We start from the raw sequence: 13,180 nt of genomic DNA, 5'->3' as shown, positions 1-13,180 counted from the left end.
TACCTTGACAGGTTAGCAATTTTCGTGTGCATAAGAAACCCAAATGTTCTTACTCCTTATGCAGAAGCAAAGTGCTCTCCCAAAGACAAAACATATACCTTCCATGCTAAGGGTATGTCTACTGACAACAGGAAAACAGCATGATGTTGTGGAAAAATAATAGGCCTCACATTCAGATGGGAACAGGTTTAAATTTGGGCTTTGTCACTTGCTAGCAGTGACACCCATGTCTAGTTACATAATCACTGATTATCAGATTTCTCATCTGTAAAAGTGGATAATAATTACCTAATTTGCAAAGTTTCTGTGAGGCCAACACATGGTAAAGTGCTCATAAGGGTGCCTGGCAGAGTTGCTCAATAAATGGTAGTTATTGAAAAAAGACTAGGTAGGAGATATGCCAAAGTGTTAATAAGTGGTTATTTAAGTCAGTGTTTCTCATACTTAGGCAATTATACAATTCCTCTTACTTCTTTTTTTTGTAGGTCTTTAAAAACATCATTGTTGCTTCATTCAAACTTTGTTCAAATGTAGTCATATGTTACTTTCTTACTCAGGTTCTTTATTGCATTTCAGAGCTTCTTTTTAAAATAATTTTGCTTCTTCCTAAGTATACCCTTTAGAAGTTCCTTTACTGAAGCTCTGTAAACGGTAAATTTTGTTTTTTGTTTGGCTTCTTTTTTTTTTTTTTTTTTTGTCTGAAGAGCCATTATTTAGCTATTAGTCTTAAAAGATGGCTTAGCTGAGTATACAATTTTAGGATGACAGTCATTTCCTCTCAGCACTTTAAAGATATTACCTTTTTTGTCTTTGGCTTTTGAGAAGTCTGTCAATCTAACATTCCCTCGCAAGTAATCTATTAAGTTCTTTTTCAACTTTTAAGATCTTCTTTGTTCTTTGTCTAGTTTTCTTAATTCCTTTTTAATTATCCCTATCAGGATATGTTAGCCTTCCTGAATCTGTGGATTAGCATTTCTTTTCATCAACTCTGGAAAATTCTTAGCTATTATTTGCTGTTGGGAACCACCCTGCCTGTTTTCAGAAGCTGTAAACCCCCCAAGGCTAAGGCTGAGGGGGCAACCTTTGGACCAGAAGCCACTAAGGAGACAAAGCTTACCTCCCTGGCAGGAGTGCTGCTTCTGCTCCTTTTACTTCATCTATAACTGGCCCCCAATGCTCAATCGGTTAGCCAATGATGGGTAAGATTCCCCAAAGTGGGGAACGACCTAAGCCAGGCACGATCACGTGGGAGGCCCCCAAGAAAGGACTTTGGAGGGTACAGCAAAAGGGGGTGATGGACCCTCACCCCTTGGCTTTGATAAAGCCTGAGTCTTCATTCTGTCTGTGAGAAGTCTCCTAATCTCTTGGTTGCCTTACTACCCCAGCCTGTCTTAAGCCTGAGACAATGCCTTAAACCTAAAACAATGAGGGCAGTGAAGCCCTGTGCTGGAAAGTGTGGGTTTCCCCAGCAATCAGGCCTAAGAAAGAATGTGAAAAATCCTGTGAAACCTGCTTTGTTTAGAATACTCTCAATTAAATGATAAGGGTCCAAGCAAGAAGTGAGTTTGTTCCTCAAAAGTTTTATTGCTCTTTAGCTATCTGACCCTGACTCAAAATAGGCCCTCAGAGTTCTTTGTTATCTATTGTTTAATCCTTATTACCTGACAATGATTAATGAGCTTTACCTGTATTCTTGTGCAAACGAGCCCAATTAAAGCCCATTGAGGAAAAGGCCCTTGGCCCTTCTCCTTTGAGAGACTGGCCACCTTTCCTCCCCAAGCAGATCATGTCTTGGTAGACTTATTCTCATCCATAGCGGCCAGAGGCGGGCCCTGTAGGTGGAGCCCCCCACAATTTGCCTCTCCCCATTCTATCATCTCTTAGAACCTGATTAGATATATATCAAATCTTTACTGTATAGTGGACACATAGGTCATTCTAATCTTGGTTATTGTAATTAGTGTGGCAATGAACATTCTTAAACTCTTTTACTCTTAACCTCTTTTATTTCCTTTTGTTGTCACTCTGTACTAAATTCTTAGTAATTTCTTCAGATCAGTCTTCTAATTTACTTGTTAGCAATGTCTAATCATGTTTTAACTATCCAGTGAATTCTAAATATCAATTATTACATCTTCATTTCTACAAGTTCTGTTTGGTTCTTTTTCAAGTCTCCCTGGTTATTTTTGTAGTCTCAGTTTGTGTGTGTGTGTGTGTGTGCCTCCTTTCAGTTTTTAAAGTACATTTTATTGATTATGCTATTACACTTGTCCCAGTTTTTTTCTTCCCTTTATCCCCTCTCTACTCTGCAACTCTCCATCCTCCACCATCTCCCCCCACTCCACCTTAGTTCATGTCCATGGGTTGTACACATAAGTTCTTTGGCTTCTCCATTTCCTATACTATTCTTAATTTACCCCTGTCTATTTTATGCCTACCAATTATGCTTCTCATTCCCTGTATCTTTTCCCCCATTCTCCCCCCTTGCCTCCCCATTGATAACCCTTCATGTGATCTTCATTTCTGTGACTCCGTTCCTGTTCTACATGTTTGCTTAGTTTTTGTTTAGGTTCCATTGTTGATAGTTATGAGTTTCTTGTCACTTTATTGTTCATAGTTTTTTATCTTTTTCTTAGATAAGTCCCTTTAACATTTCATGTAAGGGCTTGGTGATGATGAACTCCTTTAACTTGACCTTATCTGGGAAGCACTTTATCTACCCTCCCATTCTATAGGATAGCTTTACTGGATAGAGTAATCTTGGATGTAGGTCCTTGTCTTTCATATCTTCACATACTGCTTTGCAGCCCCTTCTCACCTGTAAAGTTTCTTTTGAGAAATCAGCTGATAGTCTAATGGGAACTCCTTTGTAGGTAACTCTCTCCTTTCCTCTTGTTGTGTCTAAAATTCTCTCCTTATCTTTAACATTGGGTAACTTAATTATGATGTGCCTTGGTGTGTTCCTTCTTGGGTCCAATTTCTTTGGGACTCTCTGAGTTTCCTGGACTTCCTGGAAGTCTGTTTTCTTCACCAGATTGGGGAAGTTTTCCTTCATTATTTGTTCAGATAATTTTCAGCTTCCTGATCTTCCTATTCTCCTTCTGGCACCCTTATGATTTGGATGTTGGAGTGCTTACAGTTGTCCCAGAGGTTTCTAAGCCTCTTCTCATTGTTTTGCCTTCTTATTTCTTCACTCTGTTCCAGTTGGATACTTATTTCTTCCTTTTGTTCCAAATCATTGACTTCAGTCCTGGTTTCTTTCCCTTCATGGTTGGTTCTCTGTATTTTTGTTTTATTTCACTTTGCATAGCCTTCATTTCTTTCTTTATTTTGTGACTGATCTCAATCAATTCTTTGAGCATCCTGATTACCAGTGTTTTGAACTCTGCATCAAATAGGTTGTCTATCTCTTCATCACTTAACTCTTTCTCTAGAGTTTGATCTGTTCTTTCATTTAGCCCATATTTTCTTGTCTTGGTACAGTTGTTAAGTTGTTAAGGGGTGGAACCTTAGGTATTTACCAGCGCAGGGCAACCCTCTTTGCTGCACTGTGGCACTTTCTATGCTCAGAGAGGGAACAATGCCACTCACTTGCTCCTCTCTAGCCCCACTTTCCAATGAACACTCCTGTGAGATTGGGAGTTTCTCCCACTTTCATGACCCCTACAATATTTTATAGCTAGAGGTTTGAGTCTTTAGTTTCCCAGTGAGCCAGCCCCTCCTTACCCATGTGGTGTACCACCTTGCCTCAGGTCCTCTTTGCCACCCAGCTGCCCATCTCTGCCCCTTCTACTGGTGTGGATGAATGTTTCTTTAACTCCTTGGTTGTCAGAGTTCCATGCAGTTTGTTTTCTGGCAGTTCTGGTTGTTTATTGCTTTTTAAGTTGGTTGTTATACTTCCTTTGGTTGTGCAAGGAAGCAAAGTGTTTCTACCTATGTCTCCATCTTGGCCAAAACTCCTGTAGTCTCAGTTCTTTTTTAAATTTCTTTTTATTTTATTGTAGTAAGAACACTTAATATGAGATCTACCCTCTTAACCAATTTTTTAAGTATAAAATACAGTATTATTGTTATCCATTGGCATAGTGTTGTACAGCAAATCTCTAGAACTAATTCAGATTGTGTAACTGAAACTGTATATCCATTGATTAGCAACTTCCCATTTCCTCCTCCCCCCAAGACCTAGCAACCATAATTCTATTCTCTTGCTTCCATGAATTTGACTGTTTGAGAAACATCATATAAGTGAAATCACTCAGTATTTGTTCTTCTGTGACTGGTTATTTCACTTAGCCTAATGTCCTTAAAGTTCATCCATGTTGCCGCATATTGCAGGATTCCCTTCTTTTTTAAGACTGAATAATATTTCAACATATGTATATAACATATTTTTCTCCAGTCATCTATCAATGGACATTTAGGCTGTTTCCAATCTAGGTTATTATAAACAGTGCTATAATGAATATGAGAGTGTGGATATCGCCTTGAGATTCTGATTTCAATTCTTTTAGATATATACTAAGAAATGGAATTGCTGGTAAATCTACTTTTAATTTTTTGAGGACCCTCATACTGTTTTCCATAGTGACAGTGCCATTTTGCATTCCCACCAAAAGTGTGCAGATTCTAATTTCTCTACACCCTTGCCAACATTTAAGACTCTCTCCTTATCTTTAACCTTTTTTAAAATAGTCATTGTAACAGGTATAAAGTGATCTCACTATGTTTTTGACTTGTATTTCCCTGATGATTAGTGATGTTGATTATCTTTTCATGTATCTGTTGGTCTTTTGTATGTCTTCTTTGGAGAAATGTCTGCTAAAGTCCTTAATCCATTATATAATCAGAATATTAATGTTTTTGGTATTGAATTGTAGGAATTCCTTACATATTTTAGAAATTAAGCTCTTATCAGATATACAGTTTGCAATTATAGTATTTTTTCATTTTGTATGTTCCTTTGCACTCTTTTGATTGATTAGTCTCTTGTTGCTGATTCATGTTTTTAATTTCCTTTTATTTCTTTAAATGTATCAAATATACTAATTTTACATTCTTATTTTAATAATTTTTAATAAATGAAGTTTTGTAGGTCAGCTTTCTATTGTTACATTTGCTGGCTTTCGGTCATAATGTCTTGTTCCCTTTTGTGCTCAGTGATTTATTTTTATTATAATTTCTTGTTCTCTAAAAGTTAACCTGTGGTAATTCTTTGACACTTGAGTTAAGAATTCTCTCCTCTAAAGACATTTTAGGAGGATGTCCAATCAAGATGGCAGCATAGGTAAACATGCCTCCTTGCACAACCACACTGAAATTACAACTAAATTATAGAAGAGCCATCACTCAGAAACATCAGAAATTGGGCTTAATGAAAGTCTGACAACCACAGAATTAAAGAATCCACATCCATCCAGACTGGTAGGAGGGGTGGAGATGTGGAACAGGCTGGTTCCACACCCATGTGTGGTGGATAAAAATTTGGGAGAGGTATCAGGAGCGAGGAGCCTCAGCCCCACATCAGGACCCCAGCACATGGTTCCAGTGCCAGGAAGATAAGTCCCCATAACTTCTGGCTGCAAAAACCAGTGGGGATTGAGCTGTTGGAACAAACTTCTGGAATCTCAAGCAGTATCTCTTAAAGAACCCACACAAAGACCTACTCAGATTCACTCCCTCCAAGTTCCAGCAATGGGGTAGCAGCTTGAAAGGCACCAGTGGCATACAGGGAGAAACTGAAATGTCTGGCATTAATGCAAGAGCTGGGGGGCAGCTTTATTCCAGACAGAAAAACAGACAGAGGTCATTGTCCCTTTTTTGAACCCTCCTCCACAGAGCCACAGAGTCAGCGAGCTGGTGCCATATCTGAGACTCCATCAGGGTGAACACTGTTTGTCCTGCTCTGGAGATCCCCTGAAACTCCTTCCCACCCAACTTATGGGCCTATCCAAGTTGTTAACGGTAACTTCCCTACATGAATGGCTGGTCTAGGTTCATGCTTTATAACTTCCTAACTCCTCTCAAATAAACAACAGCAGCCAGCTTCTGTGAACCCCCAACCCCTGTACCTCTTGCTAAGTGGCCCCAGGCCTGGCACTTGCAGCAGCCAGCCTAGATTCATAGCTTGGCTTCACCTGGGAATCTCCAAGCCCAGCACAAACAGCAATCATCTCAGGTTGCTTTATAGCTCATATAGGGTGGCCCTGGCCAGAACACAGGTAGGGGCTGACTTTGGCCTGCACAACCTGGGAAACCCCTGAGCCTGCGCATCCAATGGATAACTACAGACCACATCAGAGCACTACCACTCTGCCCCTGTATAGCTGATCCTCCATCAGGATCAGGACGGCAGGGGTTGGTGGTCAGTGGACACAGCCAGTACTTGTAGCTGACTGGCTTGGGTAAATCCCTCCCATTGACCTGCCAACAGCAACCAAGGCTCAACTACAAAAGGAGGGTGTACTCAGCCCACACAAAGGGAGCACATCAAGTACCCAGCTTGGGTGATAAGAGAGGCTGTGCTAATGGACCCTATAGGACACCTAGTATATTAGGCCACTCTACCAAGACAGGGAGTCAGAGCAGTTCTACCTAATACATAGAATCATATGCAGCAAGGCTGTCAAAATCAGGAGACAAAGAAACATGGCCCAAATGAAGAAATGGGTCAAAACTCCAGAAAAAGAACTAAACACAATGGAGATAAGAATCTATCACATGCAGAGTTCAAACAAAAAACTGGTAATAAGGATGTTCAAGGAACTTAGTGAGGACCTCAACAGCATACAAAAAGATCCAATCAAAGCCTCAAAAGTCAAGAAATTTAAAGTATATCTATCCTATTACCTGACCACAGTGTTAAATATAATTAAAATTAAGTATAAAGAATAATGGAAAAAAACACACATGTGTGTGAAGATTAAACAACATGCTTCTAAACAACAATAGCTGAAAGAAGAAAAATAAATGGAAAAGCAAATCTATTTTGAGACACTCAAAAATTGAAAAACAACTTAACAAAATCTAGTATGAAGCAAAAGCAGTTAGAAGAGAAAACACTATGGCTATGTAGGGCTACCAAAAGAGCAGGAAGCACTTCCAAAAACTGATTTAAATTTACACATGAAGAAATGAGAGAGAGAACAAGAGAGACAGAGAAACTATAAAATAATTAAAAAAAATTATAACAAAAATCAGGGCACAAACAAATGAAATAAAAATACAAGAGAAAAGACTAATAAAAATAAAAGCTAATTCATTGCAAAATGTACAGTAAGATTCATCAAACAGGAAAAAGACAACAAAAATAACCAAAATCAAAAATGAAAAGATGTCAACTGATACCACAGATTTAAAAAAATCATTAGACTTCTATAAACAAATATATACCAACAAATTTGAAAATGTACATAAAATGGATTTTCAAAATCATAGAGCTCCCCAAGGCACAAATAGAAAGAAACAGAGGATCTGTATAGACCAATTCTTAGCAATGAAATTGAGGCAGTAACCAAAAAAAACAAAAAGAAAAAGAAAAAGAAAAAAAAAGATCCAACCAGAAATGAAGAATATGCTAACTGAAATGAACAACAATTTACAAACAACAGTAGAGTGAATGAAGCTAAGACAAAAATCAATGATTTGGAACATAAGGAAGCAAAATGCAACCAATCAGGACAACAATAAGAAAAGAAAATTAAAACAACAACAACAACAACCTCCTGGCTGGTGTGGCTCAGTGGACTGAACGCTGGACTGCAAAGCACAGGGTTGCTAGTTCAATTCCCAGTCAGGGCACATGCCTGGGTTGCAGGCCAGGTTCCTGCAACCACAGACTGATGTTTCTCTCCCTCTCTTTCTCCTTCTCTTCCCCTTTCTCTAAAAATAAATAAATAAAATCTTAAAAAACAAAACAAAACACTGAAGATAGTGTAAGCAGCTTCTGGGACAACTTCAAGAAGCCCAACATTCACATCATAGGGGTGCCAGAAGGGGAAGAGAAAGAGCAAGAAATTGGAAATATATTTGAAAAAATAATGAAAGAAAACTCCCTAATTTGGTGAAGGAAATAGACATGCAAGTCCAGGAAGCACAGACAGTCCCAAACAAGATGGATGCAGAAACCCACTCCAAGACACATTATAATTAAAATGCCAAAGGTTAAAGATAACGAGAGAATCTTAAGTGCAATAAAAGAAAAGCAGTTAGTTACCTACAGGAGAGTTCCCATAAGACTGTCAGCCGATTTCTCAAAGGACACTTTGCAGGCTAGAAGGGACTGGCAAGAAATAACTAAAAGTCAGGAAAAGCAGGGACCCACAGCCAAGACTGCCCTACCCAGCAAAGTTATCATTTAGAATTGATGGGCAGATAAAGAGCTTCTCAGACAAGAAAAAATTAAAGGAGTTCTTCATCACCAAACCATTATTATATGAAAGGTTTAAGGGACTTATTTAAGAAAAAGAAGATCAAAACTATGGACGGTCAAAGGGCAATAAATACATATCTATCAACAACTGAATCTAAAAAACAAACTAAGCAAACAAGACCAACAAAGACAGAATCTTGAATACAGAGAGCATTTTGATGGTTGCCAGATGGGATGGGGGTGTGAAGAATGGGTGAAGAGGTGAAAGGATTAAGAAGTACAAATAAGTAGTTACAAAATATCCATGAGGATGTATAAAGTATGGCATAAAAAATGGAGTAGCCAAAGAATTTGTATGCATGACTCATGGACATGAACAATGGTGTGGGAACTGCCTGAGGGAGCGGGGGTACAGGATAGAGGGGGGGCAAAAGGGGAAAAATTGGGACAATTGTAATAGGTTAATCAATAAAATATAATTAAAATAAGGAAATAAACAAAATAAAACAAAAGAAATTTTACATTTATTTTTGCAAGTGGCCCCAGGGCACTACCAGCCCAGAAAAACTTAAAACAAGATCTCAACTTGGGGGCTAGGGAATCATGTGGGTGACTTGAATTCAATCCTGAACCAATATGAAGACCAATTTACGTTTATAATCCTCAAAAGCAGAACTGGCTTTCTTTTTTCTCCTGTATTCCACCCCAAGTCAAAGGCCAAAGATTTTATTTTATCTGACATATTGTATCTTTCTTTATTTTTACAGAGAGTGGAAGGGAGGGAGAGAAAGATGTGTAAGAAAAACATCAATTGGTTGCCTCTCACACGCTCCCAACTGGGGACTTGCCCCGAAACCTAGGCATGTGCCCTGCCTGGGAATTATACTGGTGTCCTTTCAATTCCCAAGTTGGTGCTCAACCCACTGAGCCACACCAGACAGGGTTATCTGACATTTTTAACTGCTTTGCAGTGGGAAGATTTTTAATAATGATTATTAAGTCCAAATACCTTTTAAGCATTATCAAAATAATATGATTGTTAGGTTTCATGTTTAAAAAAAGGAAGCTATTTTATTAGTGGAAAACTGAAAGGTTTAACACTTCCACTAATATTCAACCAGTATGTACTTGGTGAAATTCTTTTATTGGGTGAAAATAAGAGCAGTTGAGTCCCTCACTGGGAATAAATTCCTACCAGTTAAGCTTGAGGGAAAGAGATAAATGACACAGCTAATGATCCTGTATTTAGAACCCAAAATAAGGCTCTAGTAAATCCTACCAAATAGAGGATTAGTTAGACATTTATTAACAGAATTAAAATTAATAATATGAAGATACCATATTTATGAACCTAAGGAAAAACAGTGATAATTAGAAGTATTCCCCTCCAACAGTTTGTTTCAAACAAGAAATCTCATTTCAGGTATAGTATTAGAAGCCAGAAGGAGAGTGTTTTCTATTTTTACATACCATCAGAAAAATAATCTATGCTATATTTGGTTTCCCCATAGCACTTTTAGAAGCAAAGCTTTAACACTCACTTGTAAAAGTAAAGTTCACAGATACAGCTCACAAAAGCCAGAAGACATCGTAAAAAGTAAAAGACAAGAATCTGAAAAAAAAAACCAAAAACAAAAGTTAGATACAAGTCAACAAAACTCTTAAAGATGAAGTCTCTCATTTGTCATTAATAACACTATAAATTGATATAATGCTTATGAAAAAGCAATATGTAACAAGAACCAGGTAAATTTTCATGTCCCTATACTCAATATATCTACTTCTATGATCCCAGCCCACACAGATACCTATATAAATAAATATGGGAGCAGGGTTCTATTCCTGAAAATGTTAACTGCAGCACTATTATTAATTTAAAAAAACATTTTTAAAACTATAAAATGTCCAATTATAGGGAAATGGTTAAATAAATTATGCTTCATCTATTTCATGAACTATTATATAGATGGCAAAATTTACGGTACAAGAAAAGTGGAAAAATTATTACATAAACTTATCCATGCAACAAGCATTTCTTAGACAATTTTATAGATGTAGATGTGAACAAAACCAACTCCATTTCTGTGTCCCAGATTTCATTTTTAAGTTTTCATGCTGTAATTTTTGACAAACTTCACTACGTTTAGTAAGCATATCCAAGTTTTCTAACTGATGATTATCTGTGTTCCTTAAAATGCAGCCATAAATATTTTTTATAGAAATACCATAATGGCACAAAAACCTATATATATATATATATATATATATATATATATATATATAAAATATAATAGTATTGATTATAAGCAATCATCTATCATAAGACCACCAGGAGGTATGGTCCTTGGAGGGCCATACTGCATTCTTTGTCCCTTTAGTTTGTCAATCATTAGTACCCAAGTTATACTCTTAAAAAGGTACTCTGACAGGGGTCTGGTAATGGAGAATAATTTGTGCAAAACTGCTGAGCTATCTGTCCACTCCAGTCCAATTTTCCCATAAGTAAGTGACCCAATAATAAGTTCTGTTACATTCTATGGGATTGCCTGTTTCATCTTTCAGTACAAAGATGCCTTCTCATCATATGGCCATTACATCTTTGCCCTACCATCAGACAATAATACATGAGTTACCGATTATTATAAAATAGTAAATTAAAATGCATAATACAGTATTATTATACATCAGAGTTGCAGCTATGGAAATCAGAAGTATATGAAAAGGCTGGAAAGAAATATAATAAAATGGTGTAAGTGGCTGTCTCGGGCTAATGGGATTTAATTACATAATTTTCTTCTTATCTTCCAAACTTTGTAATGTAATTTTATTAATTTTATAACTAAGCACATCAATTCAAAAAATAAAATAACAAAATAACAGTGGTTGTATCAAATAGCTTTTATATAATAGCATACTGGTATGTTTAAGAGCATTGAATACCTCAAAACATATATTGTGATTGGGACTTTCAGTCAAGATGGCAATGTAGGTAAACATGGTACTTACTCATCTCCTCCCATAACCACATCAAAAATACAACTAAACTACACAACAATCATGATCTGAACCACCTGAAATCGAGCTGCACAGAAGTCCTACAATAGGGAATTAAAGAAGCCACATCAAGGCTGGTAGGAAGGGAGGAGACGTGGAATGGGCTGTTTCCAAACCCATATGTGGTGGCTAACAATTGGGAGGGATATCTAGTGGAGGTCCCCCATGAAGAGTGAGGGGTCTCAGCCCCACACCAGGGCCCTCAGCCCAAGGTTCCAGTACCAGGTAGAGAAGTCCCCATAACTTCTGGCTACAAAATCCAGCAGGGATTGAGGCTAAGGGAGATGGAGGGCTTCTGGAGTCCCAGGCAGTTTCTCTTAAAGGGCTCCTGCATGGACTAACTTGGACTCACTGCCTCTGAGCTCCAGTGTGGGGAAAGCAGCTTGAAAGACATCAGAGATATATAGGGAAGAAATGAATTGTCTGGCATTAAGGTGAGAGCTGGGGGTTAGCTTTTAACCAGATAGAAGTGCTGGCAGAAGCCATTGTTCCTTTTCAGAGCTGATAGGCAGGCAACACATCTAAGACCTACCCTGGTCATTACATGAAGTCCTGCCCCACCCAAGCACACCCACTTAGCTTGTGGGCCTACCTAAGCTATTTCTAGTGGCTTTTCCATTTGAAAAGCCTATTTGGGCTCATGCTTCAGATTTTCCTAAAATCTCTCAAATAAGCATCACCTGTCTTCGGTGAGCACTGTACCTCTTGCTAAGTGGCCCCAAACCAGGCACAAGCAGCAGCCAGCCTTGGTTCACAGCTTAGTCTCTCCTGGGCACCTCCAAGCCAAGCACGAGTGGCAGCCACCTGCAGATCATTCTATAGCTCATGCCAGGTGGTCCCAGGCGGAACACAAGCAGTGGCTGACCATGGCCTATACCTCCCAGGAGGTCCCAGAGCCAGTACACCCAGTGGACAGCTTCAGACCATGCTGAAGCACCACCACCCAACCACGTCCACAAGTGACATACTCAAAGAGCAGACTCAGTGGCCAGCAAATCCCTGCTGAAGTAAGTCCTGCCTTCTGGCAAGCACAGCTGACCCTCCACAGTGGTAGGAGCTCCATGGTGTCACAACCAGTCTTACAGCTAGCTGATCAGCCTAGAGGTAAATCACTCCTACTGACCTGCCAACAGCAATCAAGGCTCAAATACAAGAAGAGGGTGTACACAGCCCACAAGGAGGGATGCACCTCTAGTGCCCAGCTTGGGTGATCAGGGAAGCTGTGACACTGGACTCTACAGGACACCTACTACATTAGGTCACTCTACCAAGCCTCAGAGATAAAGCAGCTCTACCTAATACATAGAAACAAGTGCGGGGTGTGGGGTACGGCAAGGGGCTGCCAAAATAAGGAGACAAAGAAACATGTTCCAAATGAAAGAACAGAAAAAAAAACTCCAGAAAAAGAACTAAACAAAATAGAGACAATCTACTAGGTGCAGAATTCAAAACACTGGTTATAAGGATACTCAATGAACTTAGTGAGGACCTCAACAGCATAAAAAAATGACCAGTCAGAAATGAATGATACACAGACTGAAATAAGGAATAATTTACAGAGAATCAACAGTAGAGTAGATGGAGCTGAGAATCAAATCAGCAATTTAGAATACAAGGAAGCCGAAACACCCAATCAGAAAAACAAAAAGAAAAAGAATCCAAAAAAAAAAAAAAGAGGATAGTAAAGGAGCCTCTAGAGCAACTTAAAGCATATAGACCTTTGTATCATGGGGGTACTGGATGTATCCAGTACATGGT

The 13,180-nt window shown here is 38.5% G+C and overlaps 1 protein-coding gene across 2 annotated transcripts in view; it reads right to left on the bottom strand.

The window, feature by feature from the left end:
* ALG9 (ALG9 alpha-1,2-mannosyltransferase) overlaps positions 1 to 13,180 on the bottom strand; it is a 134,935-nt gene that overhangs the window by 110,182 nt on the left and 11,573 nt on the right. For both annotated transcript variants that reach the window (XM_028515821.2, XM_036028585.1), the window contains one exon: positions 9,910 to 9,980. In XM_028515821.2, the coding sequence (XP_028371622.1) occupies positions 9,910 to 9,980 (71 nt within the window). The remainder of the gene's footprint in view (positions 1 to 9,909; positions 9,981 to 13,180) is intronic.

The sequence above is a fragment of the Phyllostomus discolor genome, chromosome 6 (genome assembly GCF_004126475.2).
Source record: "Phyllostomus discolor isolate MPI-MPIP mPhyDis1 chromosome 6, mPhyDis1.pri.v3, whole genome shotgun sequence".
Taxonomy (NCBI): Eukaryota; Metazoa; Chordata; class Mammalia; order Chiroptera; family Phyllostomidae; genus Phyllostomus; species Phyllostomus discolor.
This window is presented reverse-complemented; position numbering and strand designations above follow the sequence as displayed.